General features: G+C 44.1%; 2 protein-coding genes across 8 annotated transcripts in view; one reads left to right on the plus strand and one right to left on the minus strand.

The window, feature by feature from the left end:
* ARHGEF7 (Rho guanine nucleotide exchange factor 7) overlaps positions 1-4,170 on the minus strand; it is a 118,847-nt gene extending 114,677 nt beyond the window's left edge. For all 7 annotated transcript variants that reach the window (XM_084844629.1, XM_084844624.1, XM_084844626.1 and 4 more), the window contains exon 1: positions 3,793-4,170. In XM_084844629.1, the coding sequence (XP_084700755.1) occupies positions 3,793-3,957 (165 nt within the window). In that variant the 5' untranslated portion in view covers positions 3,958-4,170. The remainder of the gene's footprint in view (positions 1-3,792) is intronic.
* A 278-nt stretch (positions 4,171-4,448) lies between these two features.
* ANKRD10 (ankyrin repeat domain 10) overlaps positions 4,449-20,662 on the plus strand; it is an 84,995-nt gene continuing 68,781 nt past the window's right edge. The window contains exon 1 of the mRNA XM_084844633.1: positions 4,449-4,768. The gene's annotated coding sequence lies outside the window, so the exon portion shown is untranslated. The remainder of the gene's footprint in view (positions 4,769-20,662) is intronic.

Below are 20,662 nucleotides of genomic sequence, written 5' to 3' on the forward strand. Positions count from 1 at the left end.
TCCCACTAATAAGAAGCCTTATGGACAACTTCAGAACAAGATTTACCTATGAGTAGAAATGTCAGCTCACTGTTCGAAATGGCAGCCTGAAACTCCTACTCAAAAGTATAACCACTGGGACAGACATGAGGGGCATGGTGGTAAAATTAACAGCTCTTTAATGAAGTTCTGACTTCCCTGCAATAAAATGCATTACTGGAGTCCAGGGGCTTCTCTAGATGAAGCTAAAATCCTGCAACTTTACCGGGGCTTCTGCTTCCAAATTCCTTGTGGGATTACAATCTGCTCCTTTCCACTCCCCCCGCTTTTTCCCTTTCTGAGCAAGTTCTATATGTTTCATTTTAAAGCCACCAGATGGTGCTGTGATATTGCTGTGATAAAACGCCATTTCATTAGTACACCATAGCCTTGCCGTGGTTCACAGCAGGAGAAGGGAAAATGCCAGACTTTCAGCATCATGAAAAGAAACACGATAAAGTTTGCAAAGAGCAGGAAGTGCCCTGGAGGATTGACTACATGGTATATAAGGGCCCGTGAACTTCCATAAATGACCAATCATGAACACACGATAAATGCCTTGTGTAGAAATGGCCCTGATCACAGGCACGAGCCAGGATGCATTTATACAATGCACTCATGTTACTTCCACACTAGCTCTTTTCTCTTGAATTTCTATCTTTTGTTCAATTACTTTTTACAGAAAATGCAAATAACATTGTTGTCAGCCAGTTGTATCCCAATCTTTGTCCTTCCATTTCGATTCAGAGCCGATTTGTAGTGACTTCTTTTGTAATATAATCCAATTGTATCTAGTGTGGTCAGGCAAAGCACTATTGAGGCTTTTAACGGTTCTTGTGCCTTTAATTAAAATACCTTGCTTGAAGGTCCTGTGCATTTTATGGGTTCCTTTTGATCCTGCCTGGAGGACTCGCTCTGCCCTTCTTTTTTTGTCCATTTTACTGAAATGCGCAGCTGTGCAGTCCTGTGAGTGTGGGGGTGCGACACTTCAGTGGCTGTTTTGTATTTGAGGGGCTCTGCTGTGTCTTTCCGTCCCTTTTTATGTAAAAATTGAGTGTTTTGTGCTCCTTCATTTCCGCACCATCAGTTTGTCAGTTCCTCAGTCCGAGACTCTCGCAATGGTTCGCACTCACAAGCATGAACGCTGCGTGCCTAGCCATCACTCCAAAATGGGGCCACAAGCCCCCCCCCCGGGCCCTTGGGTACTCAGTCCACAACCGTTGTGAAGATACGAAGCTGCAAAACCGTGCGAAAGTGTGATTAAATAGATGAAAACGCCCCTCTGTGCCTCTGTAACTGCGCAGCTGCGAAGGGATAGGGGAGTAAAGGGGTGTCACGCAGGCACTAGGCACGCCTACAACACGCCCACTGTAAGATGCAAACTCAGTTCGGGGAAGGAACAAATGGCCCCGCAGCAAACCCAAAAAACGCAGTAAAACAACTCCTTGGAACTCCGCTTTTCCGGGCGAAAACCACAGACGGCTGCGAAGTCGCGACTGTTTCGTCTACCATGAGGGACCTCAACTCGCACCCGCCCCGGAGTAAAAACCCGGTGTAGATGGGGCCCTGGTCTAAACCATATCAGCCACTGGGCAAGAACTGCTTTAAGTTGTTCTATTATTAGCAAAAGTTGACCTGTTTCATGCCCAATGCCACAGACTTCTCCAACCCCTTCCAGCATAATGGAAGTTATTGTGTTGGGTGAGAAAGGAAAACAAAACTCAAATCCACATGCTTTCAGGATGAAACTGGGTGTATTAACTCCACAGCCAACAGCCACCACACCCTCTAGAGGCCACTACTATGCAGAAATGGTCTGAATGCATCAATGTCCATAAAACAGTAAGCAAAACTTGTGGGTAGGGTATCCTTTCCAGAAAAACGTTGCTGTTTTTCTCATGTTGCATCCACAACTATGATGATTTCCCCCAAACTGGAGGAAATGCTTCAATTGTTCCCTTTTGCACTCCTTCTCTCCTCCACCCATCAACTAGTATAAAAACAAAGTTTTAGTCAATATGTAGGTCAAAGTTCACAGTCATTTACTATGGAGGGAAAAATCAATAAAGGAACACCAATTTTTCCAAAGTTTGGTTACAATCAAAACTATAATCAGAGAAATGAAAATCCAATATGCCAATCTGAATAAATTGTTTTTAGACACAGAATAAAGCATGCATCCTTTGTCACCTGCAGAATACATGGCACAACTTTTCTTGTTTCAAACCAATGTTTGGTAGACAGAAATTCAAGAAAATTGGGGGGGTTTAAATTACGCAAATGGAAAACAAAAAATTTAAGGGCTTGGTTTTAAATTTGAACAGTGTTTCATTTACAGAGTATCAATTAATAAGATAGTAAACGTAGATACCCCCCCAAAAAAACCACAATCAATCACAAGTGTTCCCTTGCAAACTAGGTCATCCTACTGCAATGTGAGCAACTTGAAATCTTCCCAGTAAAAGAGATATATTTAAGTAATGGGAACAGGGATATTGTCGTAGTTATTTAGGTGATTTTCACTCTACCTAAAGCTAGAACTGCACACTAGCATGCAGAACTGCACACAGGATTTTATATAAAAAAAATCAGGCAGATTTTGTGAAAATCCAATGTGCCACACAAAAAAACCTATAGCCTGAAAGAGTCTGCACTTTCTATCACACTCATCATACGAGCCTCAAACCAACCTTTGGATTTGTGAAGACCCCAGGAGGTTCTTATCATCCATGCAAACTATGAGCTGTATTAATCCACAGAAAGTGTGGATCCCCTCCGAAGACATAATTTCAGCTGTAAAATCTTCAGCTCTTCATGCCTATCAGAACACAACAGCTGTCTTAATGTTCCTTCTCAATAAGAACAATGAGTAAGGTTTAAGGTATATACAAAAAATGCTTCTGATCTAGATTATTGCCTCAAACAGAAAAAACACCGTCTGTGTGTGTGCGTGTGTGTGTGTGCGCTTCCCATGTATATCCAGTTCTTGTGGGACCCGCTTGGTGTTCCATGGCCGATTATAAATGCTTTATCCTTAATGTTTACTAAGGCCAGATTTGTAAAGCCCCCGGAGTTCCTGCCCCTTCAAGGTGGGATCTGAAAGCGCAGCTGCCTAGCCTTGCTCCAAGCTCTGCTCCTGAAATTACCCCGCTCCCCACCCATCCTCTCAGTTTCCCTCCTCTCCTCCCCCCAATCCTTGACAATGGCGCCACTGCAGCTAGATGGGAAGGATGTCCAGCAGGCTGCTGGCTGAGGGAAGGCAACAGCCTTCTCCAGGCACAGGCCGCACGTTTCCTGCGTTTGCAAGGGTGGGGAAGGAGGGGTGGGGGAAACCATTGGACAAAGGAAAGTGCGTCCATGTCCTCGAGTCCCTCCTCGGCTCACTTTCCAGCATGCCCAGAGCGAGGCTTGGCCCTATGTGTGCTGTGCGCGCCTCTCTCCTCCCCCCCGCCGCCGCCGCCGCCCCCGGCAGCATGGACGACTGAGCCCTCTTTGCCCGCCCGGATGACTGTTGCGCCCTGTGCCAACGGCGCTCGGAAAGTAACTGGAGTCGCTACATTATTCAGCACCCAGCCCGGGCATTTCCTCGCCGCATTCGGTTCCGTTCGATCGGCCGTGCATGCAGGACAGGGCAGCGTGGGGCGTGTGCGTTCTCGGGGCGTTAAGCGAGCGCTCCGGTGCTGGTGGTGAAGCCCAAGTGAAATCCGCTTCCCTTGTGGGGCCGGCGGGGAGGGGGGTTTAAAGGGAAATCGAGGAATAGGAGAAGGCACTTACTTTGTCGATGGTGCCCGGCAGCAGGCGATCCAGCAGCCTGCACAGCACCACCCCGTCTTTCAGCGAGGCTTGCAAGAATCCCTCCGGGTCCGAGATGCTCTTTTTGGGCGACTCCAGCACCCCCAGGGTGATCAGCCATGTAACGGTTTGCTCCGCTGAATTCATGGCTGCTGTCAAGAAGAGGCTTTTTTAATCCCAGCGAGGAGAGCCAGAGCGAGAGAGAATTTTGCACCAGAGGAGGATCGGGTCTTAGGGTTGCCGCCGTCGTACTTTAATCCCCTCCTGCCTGCCTGGATTTTTCCCCCCGACCACCCCACCCTCCCCCTCTTTCCCCCCTTGTATTTTTGCGTGTGGTTTCACATTGAGGCAGCCGAGACTGGAGTCGCCGCTTCTGCCGCCGCCGCCGCTCCCCCCTCCTCCTTCCCCATGTAGTTGCGGATGATGACGATTCGTTTTACGAAATCCAGTAGGTCCAGTTTCTCCCTCCCGTGCGTTTTGGCAGATTGTCAAATGCCTTTTCATTATATACACATGAACCTGCAGTGCCTCCTCCTCTTCCCCCCTCCGCCTGCTGCCTCTCCATGACATCATTGAAGCAGCAGCGGGCGGAAGAGGGGGGAAAGAATAGACGCGCCCCCCCCCCGCCTCTGCAAACAGACCTTGCGGAAAGTCAGCACCCCTTCGCGGAGGCATTTTGCAGGAAAGGCACGGGTGACACAGGCGCGCGCGCGCACGCTCCGCTTCCTGTTCGAAATACTCCATATGCAACCCGCTCTGAGGCCGTGGTCCGCTGGCGCGCTGTTGGAAACGCCAGTGCTTGATCCAGCGTGAGACCTGTGCGGGTGAGGGAGCTGGCGGGCGCGTTCACACGCCCGCATTTGCCCGGGAGTGCTCTTCCTGGACATGCAATTCCTGACTTTTCACGTATGCGCCCCTGCCTGTAGACTTGCCCAGCAGCCCTAAGTAGATAAAACAGGTATGTGTATAAACAGATAAATCACATGACTGAGATTTCCAGGTGGGGAAGATCTGAATCACCATTTTAAACTCCCCCATCGCACCAAGGGGGGGGGGGCGGGAAACAGCCATTGTCTCCTGGCTGCATGGGGGCTTTTGATCTTCGACATTATTCCAGTGATAGGGACAGGGCAGAAAATCTGTTGTTTTTAGTACCAGCGGAAAATCCGAGCGAAATCTGCCACCAGAAGCGGCTTCCAAACGGCTGCAAAGCGATCTCTTACATTCGGATTAAAAAAAAACTGGGTCACTTGACAAAGAAGGAAAGGGGGACAAGTTGGCAGCAGGGGAGGAGGAGGGGATAATATTTCAGCTGCCGGGCCTTTTCTCCTTTTTTTGGCGCGCGCGGGCTGCAAATGCATGCTAAGGTACGCAGCGATGAAGAGCTGGTGGCGCTTTTCTCTAACCCGGATAGCTTCTGTGCGGGGGGCGGCGGGGGTGACACCTGAGTGGGGGGCTGGGTTCGCGCTTCTCAAGAACAGCTTGCGCTATCTCATCCATCAGACTGGAAGAGCAACGTGCAGTACGAAGTCAGCTCTGATCTGACGTTGGTTGAACGAGTTGTGCGCCCCCCAGCGGAGGGTTCGTTTATTCACAGCCGAGGGTGAGCTCATCAAATCAAAATAGCAGCGCGGCGTTGACTAACGGTTCTGTACTAAAATGAAATAAAGGAAGGGTGGGTTTCTTTTTCTTCTGTCTGTTCCTGCTGACAAGGGAATGCAGATGAACTTTACAGCCAGAACTGATGTTTATCTGTGTAATAGACCTAGGAATCAATGTTGTTTAAAATATAACATGCTTCTCTACAAAAAAAGTGTGCGGGGGGGGGGGGGAACCAACATCCCCCATTGCTCATTTCTAATAAAACACATTGGATCGCACGTTGTCAAATCTATCACAAATAGGCTCTCTAGTCTAAACACATCTGAACATACTCTTCAAGACAAATACATTGGAAGATCAAATAAGGTAACCTTTTTATAAACACAGTGAAATGCAGGGGGAGCCTTTTTATCGAGACCTTGATTATCAACGCCTAAAAATCCAGCAGTTTTTTCTTTACATATAGATTCTGTGGCAATTAATCCAATATTCCTCTGTGTTTAAACTGGTGGTAATTTAAATTAGATGGTAACATACACTTTCACAAATTAGCTTGCATGGAGTTTTAAGAAGCTGGAAGATTTGGGTTTTTTTCTCTTGTGTTACATTTTGGCATTCTGTCAGCAGTGCTTTTAGCAGGCCACAATTTTGGCAAGAAGAGTTAAAAACAAAAATCAGTTAATACTAGGGCTTAAAATAAAGAAAACCTGGAAAACCAGGAACTTTCACCTTCCTTTACACCAGAAGACTGTTAAGGAAAAAGTGACAAGTAACAGGTTTTCTCTATATTTTCCTCCATTATTAAAGAATGTACAGCCAACACTTTTTGACATGGCTCATTTTTTGCTCACATAACCAACCACAGATCAGGGATGATTGGACTTTATGGTTGTGGGTTCTACTTTGTTTTTTACTAGAACTCTTGAGATCCACCAACCAGAGCCTAGTGCAAAAGACATAGGGCATCATCCAACGCTGCCTGTGAACCTACACTGAGGGACCCCCCGTTAGCACAACAGGAACCTAGCACTTCCTAGAACATCCCGGGAAAGGAATGAGAACATTTGTTTTCAGAATGGGACAAGTCAGTGGAGCTCTCTTCTGCGAGTTCTGCTTAACCATTCCATTTAGGAAACTAGCATTTCATCTTGTTCCCAGTTGCTTTAGGAAGCGCTAGCTTCCCAATGTGCCAGAAGAGCATCCTGCTGGTACACAAGGCAATGTTGGATACTGCCCATTCTCTTAGAATTACACAGTTCCGAGCCCTGTTTGGAGAAACAGAACTGAATGGAGCTCAGTGTCATTCTTCCAGACACAAAGTTTTCTTCATTGCAGCTGTATTATTTAGGGTGGGAATAATTTTGTTGCTCCTGTTGTCAAAAAAGTTGAAGTCAGAAATCCTTGCCAATCTACTGTAAATTCCCCAGAGATCTACCAGTAGATCCACTACTTTCTGCCCATCCCTGCCATAGTTCCTTCATGTTTTCCCACAGCCATGAGTATTCTTATGGTTGCTTCACATGTGACATTTTTAATGTGCTGGACTAACTGCATGGGTTCTGCTGAGACATCAGCTCCACTTGACTCCTTCTCTCCCACAACTGTAATCTATTGGAAACTATTCCACCTGGCTGCAGGAACTGGTCCTTGTTCCTCTACCTGGCTCATTTCCACCTGGCCTGGGAAGGCAGGGTCCTGACTGACACCAGTTACAAAGGCGGCGGCTGCTGCCGCCACCAAAAGAACTGAATGGGTTCTTGTTTAGTATTTGTGGCTTATCTGCTTTGATGTAATATTTTTGCTGCTATTAGGTTTGTTTTGTATTTCTCCTTTGCTAGGCGTTAGTATGATTGTTTAATCTGAGGGGATTGTTTAATTTTTCTGTGTATTTATTGATGTGAGATGTTTAACCTATTTGTAGGGCTAAATAAATTTTGTTACTATTTGTAATTGTTACTTTTCTAAAAATTGCTGCATTTTGTTATGTAAACTTTTTTTTCCTGTGTTGCTATAATAAGCCGCTTTGAGCATGGTTTTACCATGGAAAAGTGGCATACAAATAAAGTGATGATGACAGCACTGCAGGGCCTCCACCATCAGCTCAGCTGACAGACCAACTCCAATTGGTTTCTTCTCTACTGTTTCCATTCAAGCTGGTCATTATAAGAACTTTGTAACTTTAAGAACTCATGCCTGAGTTTGCATGTTTTCTTCCTCCCTCCCTATCCCTTTCCCCCTTTTTGGTTGTGTTAGATTGTAAGAGCAGGGACTAAGTTCAGCTATTTTTTATTTTGTAAGCCACTATTTTATTTATTTATATATTACATTTCTCTACTGCCCAATAGCCAAAGCTCTCTTGGGAGCCTATGTGGCTAGAAAGCAGGATAAATATGCCTTAAATAAATAAATGTGATGGAGATGTGCATGTACTGAAAAAAGTGTATGCAGATAGAAAAGATCTACATATGCTGCAGAAGTGACATAGTTAGCCAAGGTTCCCAGCCATGTACATACATCTTTCAAAACATATGTTTACCTTCTGTAATATAGAGGCTGTCCTTAAGTGACTCAAGAGCACAGTCCTATGAATATTTACTCCAAAGCAAGTTCTATTTAACTCAATAAATATTCCCAATGAAGTGTGTGCAGCTTTAAATATTTGTATGTGGGGGGCACTTAATCCATCACACAGTGGCAAGCTGATCTTGGGTTCTTAGCACAGATACCTTCATCAGGTAAGTGTGGGTTTGTCATGTTCGTACTTTAACTTTTACATGCACCTGTAAGATGTCTTAAGACTTAAGTATACACATTTAAAAAGTAGCATGAGAAGTGACCCAGAGAGAGTATACAGATAACAGCAGAGAGCTGTTTATGCTATAGGGAATAATTGAGAAAGGGGAACATCTTTTTTTGCTTTCTCAAAACTTAGAAACTTGGCTTTGTGGGCACCTTTTGTATGCATATTTATATATAACAATGTTACATAATTGGGAATTGTTTTGAGTTTCTTTATTTTTTATTTCTTTACCATTCTGACCTACCTTAAGCCTTAAAGAAAAGACAGACTTTTTTAGGTTTGGCAATTCCTTTGGGACAGAATCTCTTGTGATCTTTCTGATCAGTGTCCACTAGTAAGAATAGCAGAGACTAAGAAAAGTCTCCTGTAAAGCAAACTCATATTATGACTGGCTCCAATACACCTCTACTGAAAATATTAAAGCTATATTCATACATTACTTTAGCAGTACAGTAGCTGCCAAAAACTGGAACTGTGTGGACACTTTACCACATGGGAAACCATTGGGTGAAGCAACACTTACACTGTTACACCAATATTAACCATGCCAACTACTTCATATTTGTGTCCCATAACCATTGCAGCATTGGTATAATAAATTATGTCCGCATCCCCAGTTCCTTTGTTGGCACTGTTAAAGGTTTGGAAGTGTTAGTCTTTGGGAATAGTGATAATCAACCTTATTAAAATTAATTTAGTTTGCCCTTACTTGAAGTAAGACTTGTTTCTATGGGTTGTATCCAGTGTTGGCCATCCATCAAGAGAATGGAGAGTGCTAGTGAAAAAAAATTCCACTAGTCACCCTGCAACCCCCGCGCATACATCCCAAATCTGTTGGAGGAGCAGATTTGGGGGCTGCAGGGGGGAGGAGAGCAAGGGGAAATGCCATTTTGTGAGTGGAAGTTTGATTCAACCCTATGTCTACTATAGTATCTGGTGTTAATAATAACATTATTTATAAAATGCCTAAACTTTACTAAGTACCATACAAAGATTTTAAAAGAACAATACTGTTTTTTAAACCATCTAATAGTGTTACTATCCAATAAACACAACACAGAGAAAAGGGATGGGAAGAGGACAATAAGCAAACTTGGGTACCAATTCTCCAAGTTACATAGCTGCTCTTATAATGCTCACCTGGAATGGAAACTGCTCAGTGAGAAGAGAAGCCAAATGGCAGTTTGTTTCAAGTGAGCTGATGGAGTGAGCCCTGCCTATCAGCACTGAACTGTTACAGTAGAATGTCATTGGCAGTAGATATTAGGGAAAGTTACGTTCCTCTGATTTAGATTGCTTGTGGACATTAGTTTTAGCAACTAATCAAATTCTGTAAGCAAATGTTGATATATTTCCATACACCATGAGTGAGGTCAAGCATGCTTTGGTATTCAAGTATATATTTGATGAAAAACGTTGGTAAAGGGGCCCACTGGTTTACAAGAATGTAAACATGCTAAAAGAGCAGTAAAACAAGCTGCCAGATAGATGAAACAAAGTAGTTCATGTGCTGTTGAAATTCTAATAGACAGAAAGACAATATGTAAAAGTGTATTAAAGTTTAAGAAACAATCCAGAAAAAGATCTGCAGTGAAATTGAACTAGCAACCAGATCTAAGGATTATAGGAGCTTTTGGAAATTAGTCAATAACAGGTACAGAATCAGTAAGAATATATTTGTCAACTGTCTTTCCCAGTATTTGGGGAAATTATTTATATATTTTTTAAATTATGTACTTTGATTGATTAGGATGGTAATCTTCATTCTTTAGATTCCTGTCCTAGAAGATGAGATCAGAAAATAGTTCACTTCACTTGCCAGAAATAAGAAACAGGAAGTTTCTATTCCTGAGAGTTTTTCAAAACAATCTCAGTTTGTGAGTTCCTGTTATCTCGAAGCTTTGATTCTATAAATCTCACAGACCACATTCATATCATCCTTCATATAAGGGAACCTAAATCAGTCCAGTCATTATCACCCTATTAGTTTAATTCACATAATTGTCATATTGCTACTTTGTAAGTTAGATGTGTGGCTAGAAGTGAATAAAATCTTTCCAGGGAACAGCCTGGGTTTGGGGTGGAATTTTCAACTATCGATAATTGTTTCATCTTAGACCATTTGATTGCCATATATTCAGTTTTGAAAAAATGACACTTAAGGGTGCAATCCTATACATGTTTAGACAGAAAAAAGTCCTACAACTCCCGTGCTGGCTGGGGAATGCTGGGAGTTGTAGGACTTTTTTCTGTCCAAACATGCATAGAATTGTAGCCTAAAGGTTGTATTTGTGGACCTGAGTAGTGCTTTTGATTCTATCAAAAGCAAAATACTCTTTTTAATACAAATGCAGGTCATAGATCTAGTCAAAGCCCTGTACAGTGCCATCAGGATAGATGCCCAAGTGAGCTTAAAATGTTTCTTGATAGCTTTCAGTTGTTACTGGAAATAGTTATCTGTATTTTAGAAGACAAAAGTCCATTTTGGTGATGTTCAAATAAAATGTTTTGGAGAATTGACAGACAGCCAACTGAGCAACTTAGTTTTTATTGTTGTTTGGGCAGTGCTGTCTCTTACGTTTTTAGCTGAAGAGACCAATTAACATGCCAGACGTAAAGCTAGTTAGGCCCTCAATTGAATTCTTAGATTTTGGAGACACAGTAGTTGTAAACAAGTGTTCTCTGTTCTAAAAAAGTTAAGGGCCTAATTATATCCCAGAGCTTATATAGTTCCAAAATGTGGGTCATCATGGCTCAGCCAAATTAGAAGTCTTCAGAGTATGTTTCTTAGGTCTTTTGGGGGAATTCCCAAAAGTACTTCCTTGGTTCTACTTATTACTGATACTGGAATTCTACCTGCCCTGTTGAATGTCCATATATTTATTAATTCAACTGCTCATTGACAATCTGGGTTATGGCAGATGGTAAGTTCCCTACATTATATCTACAAGGACAATCCCTAATGAATGTTGAAGCTGGGAATATATGGTATCAGAGGACTAAATGCTTATTCCAATCCTATGGAGTTCCATCTGAATTATTTTGTTATGACATTAGCATTGGTCAAATTTCAGTACAAATAATCTATTGAATATATTTTCATTCAATCTGATTTATTCAAACCAAGCAACATGAAAGTTGTGCCATGGTACCACTTTGAAATTGTCCTTTTATTTGAGTATGAGAATTACCTATCAAATCTACACAGGTACTCTTATAAGAGCCCTTTCACTTTTACATCACCCTCAGCATATACCTTTCTCAGTTCTTCTTGAACAATAGAGGAACTTTCCCTTCAATTTAAGGTTTTGTATTTGTTGTGGAAAGACTGTGGAGAGTTTACTACATTATTTGTTGCTATGTCCTTTCTGCAAAAACATAGGAGCTAAATATTTGGAAGAACTTCTCTTCAGAAGGACTATTAGTCAGCTTAACAAAAGATTAGACTTCTGTTAAGCAACAGAGATAAGAATGGTATTGAAAATGTTGCTTATACTGCAGAAAAAACACATTAAAAGTGTGTAAAGGAACATACTGTTTTTATCTTTCCCTTTATTTCCAGTGTTCAGGTTGTAACCATTGCTTATGTAGCCAAAAAAGGTACCTCCCATGCACAAAGAGGGAGGGATCAACAGGCCTGGGAGAACCGTCAGCTTTGCAAAAATACAATAAATCTTTAAGGGGTTCCCACCCTGGGGGGGACCCTCCCTGGGGAAGGGAAACTCCAAATTGCCCAATGAATACCCATAGAATGCTGACTGAATTCTGGGGAGAAAAACAGAAAAGCTGGGGAAGGGAAATGGAATGAAGTGTCTAGAATCCAGTACAGCAGCACTTAACCCTTAAACATTTTGTTGTAGGGCCCTGTAGAGCCCCAGGCCTGAACCAAGCCAGTAGTAGTTCTAGAGAAGCCTAGAGATCCATAATGCTCTCTGACTTTGGTCAGTTGGCTGCTGTTTTCCCTAACAGGCCTCTTGATCTACCAGGATGAGTCAAAGGTCTATAGAGAGCTGCCTCAGCACATTCCATACTAACAAGCTAGTCTAAGAAGTTACTAACTTACTAACAAGCTCAGTATGTGCCTGGGAAGTGAAGCTTGTTTGCTTTGAAGCTGCAGGTGTCTGTGCTGGGAAAGGGTCTATGCTGGGAATGAACTCTAATTAACACTTGCTGTTGTCATGCTGCCTCACTGCTGACATGTATGGTGTAAAACCCAATTTATCCCATGGCTCTAGGTTCAGAGAAGCTGTCTGATCCAACCATTGGGTACGCCTGTGTGCTGATTGTACTCATTGTACAATAAAGTATCTTCTTGTAAGTAAACCTGGATCTGATTTATCACTATCTTGGCACCTCTAAATTAAGAGTTCGAAGCCTACTGCAGGGGCAGTACAATTGGCACAGTGAGCAGGGTGCCAAGAATACTGCTATGTTCAAATTCAAAGGGAAGGAGGATGCGGGTGTCGGCATGTTAAACCGACTCCCGGGCTGGCCACAGCTGGAGCTATGGGGTCCAGCTGCAAAGCAATTAGCGGTCCTGTGTGGCCCAGTTGCATGGCCAGAGGTAGAGGAGGACTGCACACCAATGGGTCTGGAAACTGCGCTGGAATCTCTGCAGCTGGAAAAGCGGTCAGCTAAAGAGACGCAGCGTGCAGGACCTCTAGCATGGCTTATGCTGACAGCATTGCAAACTGTCGGACAGAAGGAGTTAGAGTGGAAAGAGAAAGTAGAAAAGCTCAAAGATGAGCTGAGTAGAGAGCAAGATCTGGGGTTGTTTACTAGAGAAACGTTGCAAGACAGCCTGGCCTCTAACGAGGCATGGGAGCGTAAAGCTGAAGAGTTAGCAGTTGGACTGATACGCCAAGCTCGGAAGAATTGCCTAAAGACTGCTGAGGTGTGCAATATCATCACCTCGCCCAGTTGGGATGAAATCCCTAAGAAGTGGAAACTGAAGATGAAGACCCAGAAGATGAAGACGCGGAATGGAGTAAAGGTGAAGAATCAGTGCCCCCAGGGCACAGGCTAGACCCCCCTTAGAGTGGAAAGTGTGCCAGAGGACGGTCCCAAGGCAAAATGAAGCACAGCAACCACGTTGAAGATCTCTGTGAAGGTAACAGTGTTTAACTTTGAACTGTTCTAAAATTTCATAGAGCCTGTAGCTACTGACCATCAGCTATATGATTTCTGAAGAGTGTAACCATTAAGCTTTTGCCGTGGGATTCCCTGCAATGAAGAAATCTCACTGATTTAAGTGTCCAATGTCGGACTGCCTCAGCGTTTGCGCTGGAGAGATCAAGAAACCTGGCAGCATATTCCTAGCCAAGCCAAAACGCTACTACTATGCTCCTGCAAGCTGCAAACAAACTGTGTAAGCTGGGAGACCCAACCTGATTGAGAGGAAAAGAATATATCGTAGTAGCTGTCTTCAAAAACACCGAGACCCGCATAGCTGGCAGGCTGACGCTGTAAGTGATGTTACAACTGCACCCTAAGACTGTTTTCCTTTTTGAGACCCCCGCAGAAAAAAGCTGACCTGAGTCATTTGTCACCCCTGACAAAGAAAGGTTCAGTTGCCCTGTACCCCATCATGTCTTGTTTCATGTCTTGTTTGTAAACTTGGGATTTACAAATACAAACTGTGAAGCTTTATTTTCAAGTCCTGCAAATCACCCCGCTGCCTCCCAAAGAAGATTGATGGCTGCGTGAAGAATGCAAGTATAAGGCGACCCCTGTCTCCCTGCAGCATCCTGAGTTTCGGCACTTTGTTTATGTGTGCCAGGTTGAGGGAGGAGAAGGGTGTGTGTGTCATGTTGTGAATCCCTGGCTAGCCTGTCTACAGATATATAGCCCCAAGAGTTTTTCCCCTCACTCAAGCCTCAGCTTCTTTAGTCCTCATTTGAGAAGTGTTTAAAAGTGCAATTGTTGTTCCCTTGCTGTTAAGAGCTGTGCAGTTTAAAACTGCCCTGTAACTTTAAGTTTACTTTTGCATAAAGGGAGGGGATCATAGCCGACTATCTCTCCTTTTCTCCTTGCAAAAGAGGTAGTTTTGTTGTTTTTAATGTGTTTGAAATATCTTAGATTGAGATCTCCAAGTAGACCCATGGAAAGCTCAGGAGCACTGGCAATGTGTTTACAAGCTCCTTAGTTTGGACAGTCACTTCCCCTCAGCAATCTCTGAGCAACCAAGCCAAGAAAGTGTTGGGGGAGGAAAGTAAATTTTTAGAATGAAGAGGCGCTATGAGAGCGAAAATAATGTTGAGGCCCAGCTTCAGTAATGCAGTGAGGCCTTGTAAGTTATAGCCATGATTTGATTAGAAGTAGCCTGGAAGAGTTTAGGCCTATTTAGTTTTTAGAATGTCAGAGTCCGTGTGATCTTGTCAGTGTTCTGAGCAGAGCCAGGGTGAGTCACCCAACTCCCTGTTCACCGCTGGTCTAGCCTTGGCAGGCAGGGAGGCTGGAAGATGTCTGTGAGAGCCTGACAGAAGTAGAGTTAAGATTTGCAGAAAGGTTTCCCAGATTGAAGCATCACGGCTGGAGAGCTGAGCGGTGCTGCTCTGTTTAGACAGAAGCCTTGCTGAAAAGCTAAAGGCCCTTGTCTGTCAAGAGATCTAGAAGGGGTGTACACCTTCCCCTTTTGAACTGATACAGCAGCACGGTGCCTTTGCTGGAAACATCTCATCTTTATTGCCCGGAGCCTTCTCTGTTTGGATCCATCATCATCTAGGCTTTTAGAGACATTCTGCACATGGACTGGAACTTTGGATTGTTAATGACTTGCCAAGCAAAGTACTGTGAGGCTTTTCATAGACTTGAACTCTCATTGCTGTGGATTGTGTGTCTGTGTGTTTGTAGTCAGTGTATGGCAGGCTGAGTTTGATCGATGACTTTTGGACTTCCCTCTGCCAGAACTCATGCAGCGTAGAGTTGCCGATGCGAAAGCAGTGGTCTAGAACTCTTTGCATGTGTGAGTATGCCCTCCCTTGATGGGCCCTGACCATGTAACCTAGAGGAGCAATATGACTGCTGGGTCTGCTCCATCATGCCTCACCTCATGCAAAGTGTTTTCCACTTATGGTGTTAGATTTCAATGAATCTCTGTTGTGTGCATTTTATGATTTCTTAAATACTACAAGACATTTGCAAACATCTTTACTGTCCATTGCAACCCCGAATGACACTGAGTGTGGTTCCCAATGGTTTAATGTTAATGCCACCCAGGACAGAGCCTTTAGAGTTAACATGCAGAAGGCAAACAAATCCATGAGGATCAGAGAGGGGTTTGAGCAATTACACGATGGGATACGATAGCTTACCCCCTTAAAGGTGTATGCCCCACACAGCCATTAGTGTGTTGGGAACAAGTGAGACACAACAGAGTAGCACCACGCTTTCAATGACAAGTGGGGTTCAGTAGGAGGTGGCCGTGGTTGCCCCCAGGGTGGATTGGAAGATGCTCCCTGGGACTGCTGTGGGGTCCCTATAGGTTTGTAGACACCTTGAAGATCCCTGCAGTAGGTAATTACAGGGCTTGGAAGGTGAGGTGGCAATGAGACATCTTCAGTTCAGCTGATTATGCCTGAAGCTTATTACCTGGGGGTGGAGTAGCCACAATAATGTACAAGGTGAATATTTTTGGAAGGGCAATGGAAACGGTATTGAACAACACTGCTGAGGTCCTAGCAGCCATTGGGATAGAGATGACAAGCATGAGAACTGCTGTTTTGCAGAACCTCCTGGCCTTAGACATAATTACAGCGGCCCAGGGCAGCGTTTGTGCTATGTTGCAGCAGGAATGCTGTGTATGCATTCCTGACAAGCAGAGTGTGATAAATCACAGCGTCAGGGCTCTGTATGCACAAACTGAGAAGATACATCACCTAGAAGGGGAGCCCCTGTTCGACCCGATTTCAGACTAGTTTCAAGGGATTGGGGTGGTGGTGGAAGCGAGTGGTTGCAATAATTCTGACTGTTATTGGCAGCTTTATAGCTTTGTGTGCTTGCTCATATGGCTGTCATATTTTAAAGTATACATTCAAGTAGATGTCAACCCCCTAGTGATCAAACAGCAGGGCAAAGAAGATCCAGCCCTCTGGGTAAGAAGAGATTGTGACGCAAAAGTTTAATCGCCCTTTGAACATCTGGGGGGGGTGGAATCTAGGGCTCCAGGCCTGAACCAAGCTATTTGTAGTTCTAGAGAGGCCTAGAGATCCATAATGCTCTCTGACTTTGGTCATTTGGCTGCTGTTTTCCCTAACAGGCTTCTTGATTTACCAGGATGAGTCAAAGGTCGATAGAGAGCTGCCTCAGCGCATTCCATACTAACAAGCTAGAGGGTTAGTATGTGCCTAGGAAGTGAAGCTTGTTTGCTTTGAAGCTGCAGGTGTCTGTGCTGGGAAAGGGTCTTTGCTGGGAATGAACTCTAATTAACACTTGCTGTTGTCATGCTGCCTCACTGCTGACACGTATGGTATAAAACCCATTTTACCCCATGGCTCTAGGTTCAGAGAAGCTGTCTGATCCAACCATTGGCTACTCCTGTGTGCTGTAAGTACTCAATAAAGTATCTCCTTGTAAGTAAACCTGGATCTGATTTATCACTGTCTTGACACCTCTAAATTAAGTGTTCAAAGCCTACTGCAGGGGCAATACAGTCCCATTCATGTATGATTTGATTATTCATTATTTTATTGTGATGTTCATTTTCATAATGTTTCCTAGTTCGTTATGACTTCTGCTGTTGACAAATATATCAATTCATTGATTCTGGTCTCTTGAGGTACCAGCTCCATTGGGCTCCTCCCTCCCTCAGCTGTCATCTATCAGCTGCCATTCTATCTGACTGCAGCAGAGGGCGAGATAGAACTGCAGAGTCCACTCCATCTGCTTTGCTGAGGGACCAGCTCTGTTGGGCTCCTCTCTCCTTGAACTGTTCCCATTCCAGCTGGTCATTATAGGAACTAGTATGTAACTTTAAAAACTGGTGCCTGAGTTTGCTTGTTTTCCTCTTCCTGTCCTGACCTTGAGGAACCCACAAGGCATGATGGGGCAAGGAAGGTCAGTATTTGCAGCACCATGGAAGGCTCCAAGTGAACAATGTCTGGAACTTGACTGAAGCCTTTTATACCTCCAGATTGCCCCTCCCAGGCTCCACTCCTTCCTTGAAGAGGGGAAGGCCTTAAAGGGGCAGGCTTCTGGCTTGGAGTGTAGCTCGCCTCCTCCTCTTTGTTCTTCCAGGCTTGTTGCTTGCATTGATGGACCAACATGAGGATGTGGGTTCCTGCATGGAAGGGATCTGTTCCTTGGGGTAATACAAGCTCTGAAAGTGTGGATTCTGGATGTCGTGATTCAGTGGTCCCTGCTTCAAGGGCCCCCAATCTTATAGACTCTGACTCAGGACCAGTCATGGTGCTAGGGCCTGTACTGATTTCCAGGACCTCTGCCTCTAGTGCCATTGGTCTGATAGATCTGGTTGTTCCCTCCTCATCTGAGCCCATGGTGCTGCTCAGGGTGGAGGTCCCAACATGTCCCTCCTCCCTTTGTGTCATGTCTTTTAGATTGTAAGCCTATGGGCCAGGACTGTCTTTGTTACTGGACTTACATAAGCTGCTCTGAGAGCCCTTTTGGCTAAAGAACAGGATTAAAATGCTTTCAGTAAATCAGGGGTGCACAGCCTTTTTGGCCCCAAAGGCCACATTGTGTGGTGCCAGGGGGCCATACACATGCACACACACAAACATGCAAGCCTGGGACCTCCCTTGCTAGTGCTAGCAAGGGAATTCCTTCCTTGATCCCTAATCTCTGATGAACGATCAGAGTAAACAGTGCTGCCACTGCAGCAGATGCAGGGAGATCTGGTAGGCCACCAGAAATGACTTAGCAGGCCACATGCAGTCCATGAGCTGTGCTTTTTGCCCTCCTGAAATAAATTTTAAAAATCACATGGGTAGCACTTCACGCAGTTTTCCATGTGCAATGACACTCACACAAGTTCCAAGTTTTGATGGCTACTACCATACCACTAAAATAACACATGAAACCATAAGAAGCCCTACTGGATCAGAGAAAGGATCTACTTAGTCCAGCACCCTGTTTCTGGCAGTGGCCAGACAGATGCCTCAAAAAAGCCCACAAGCAGACTGTGAAGGCGACAGCCATTCCCTGCTGTATGTCCCTGCATCTAGTACTCAGAGGCACACTGCCTTTAAACATAGAGGTACAATTTAGTTATCATGGTTAATAGCCACTGATACAGAGGGATCCTTTGTGAGTTTGTCTAATCTCCTTAAAGCCATCTAAACCACTGGCCATCGTGGTATCGTGTAGCAGTAGGCTATGTGCTTTACGAAGAATGATCCTTGTGTGTCCTGAACCAACTGCCCCTAATGCATCAGAACTAAAGCTGGTTTGCAGATATGCCATGCAACATTGCTCGATGGCTCTCTGTGTGAACCGCCTCTATTGAAATGTTTTGAATTGGGGGAAATACAAAAACTTCATGTGGTGTTAGAATTGGCTGTTTCACACATGCAAGTCATCACGGGGGGTAGAGAGGCATGTCTGAACTCCTATTGTACATAGAGAAACTGATAGAAATAAAAGTCCATGTCTCACAAAAATGGAAAGGTACAGAAATCTTACATTAGATTTGAAACTCTCTTCCTCATGAAGTTTGTCACTACTCAAGAATTAGCACATTTTAGAGCAGGAAAAAAGAAATACAGGTAGTTTACAGGTTGTTTTAGTATTCCAGCTGAGCTATTTAAAATCCTAAAAGATGATGCTGTTAAAGTGCTGCACTCAATATGCCAACAAATTTGGAACACTCAACAGTGGCCACAAGACTGGAAAAGGTCAGTTTACATTCCAATTCCAAAGAAGGGCAATGCCAAAGAGTGGTCAAACTACCGTACAATTGCACTCATTTCACATGCCAGCAAGGTTATGCTCAAAATCCTACAAGCTAGGCTTCAGCAGTATGTGAACCGAGAACTACCGGAAGTACAAGCTGGGTTTCGAAGAGGCAGAGGAACTAGAGATCAAATCGCCTACATTCGCTGCATCATGGAGAAAGCAAGAGAATTCCAGAAAAACATCTATTTCTGCTTCATTGACCATGCTAAAGCCTTTGATCACAACAAACTGTGGCAAATTCTGAAAGAGATGGGAGTACCAGACCACCTTACCTGTCTCCTGAGAAAGCCGTACGAGGGTCAAGAAGCAACAGTAAGAACCGGACATGGAACAACCGCTTGGTTCAAAATTGGGAAAGGAGTACGACAAGGCTGCATATTGTTGCCCTGCTTATTTAACTTATATGCAGAGTACATCATGAGAAACGCCGGGTTGGATGAATCACAGATCGGAATTAAGATTGCTGGGAGAAGTATCAACAACCTCAGATATGCAGATGATACCACCCTAATGGCAGAAAGCGAAGAGGATCTAAAGAGTCTCTTGTTGAGGGTGAAAGTGGAGAGTGCAAAACCTGGTTTGAAACTCAACATTAAAAAAACTAAGATCATGGCATCTGGCCCCATCACTTCCTGGCATATAGAAGGGGAAGAAATGGAAGCAGTGACAGATTTTATTTTCTTGGGCTCCAAGATCACTGCAGACGATGACTGTAGCCATGAAATTAAAAGACGCTTGCTCCTTGGGAGGAAAGCTATGGCAAACCTAGACAGCATAGTAAGAAGCAGAGACATCACCTTGCCGACAAAGGTCCATATAATCAAAGCTATGGTTTTCCCAGTAGCAATGTATGGCTGTGAGAGCTGGACTGTAAGGAAGGCTGAGCGCCGAAGAATCAATGCTTTCGAACTGTGGTGCTGGAGAAGACTCTTACGAGTGCCCTGGACTGCACGGAGGTCAAATCAGTCAATCCTAAAGGAAATCAACCCTGAGTGCTCATTGGAAGGACAGATACTGAAACTGAAGCTCCAATATTTTGGCCACCTAATGCGAAGAGAAAACTCCCTGGAAAAGACCCTGATGCTGGGAAAGATTGAAGGCAAAAGGAGAAGACGGCAGAGGATGAGATGGCTAAATAGCATCACCGATGCAATGAATATGAACTTGAGCACGCTCCGGGAGACAGCGGAGGACAGGAAGGCCTGACATGCTATGGTCCATGGGGTCACAAAGAGTCGGACATGACTTAACAACTGAACAACAACAAGTTATTTCTAAATGTAATTTCTTTGTATCTCTTTATAGGATTATTGTCTAACCTGAGCAATAATAGTACAGTGGTTAGTGGTATAATTCTAAGACTTAATAAACAGATATTCCTAAATTACATCTCTCTCATGCTGGAATAAATCAGGAGTATTTACTTCCTCCAATCGTGTAGATTTTACATTAAAAGCAGTGCTGCTGTCTTCAGTTAAAATATCTGCCCATTACTTCCAATTTTAAGTGCAGATCCATAAATCATGCCCCAGCTTTTTA

The sequence above is a fragment of the Heloderma suspectum genome, chromosome 3 (genome assembly GCF_057233095.1).
Source record: "Heloderma suspectum isolate Gila_16-S chromosome 3, 16-S_ref, whole genome shotgun sequence".
NCBI lineage: Eukaryota > Metazoa > Chordata > Lepidosauria > Squamata > Helodermatidae > Heloderma > Heloderma suspectum.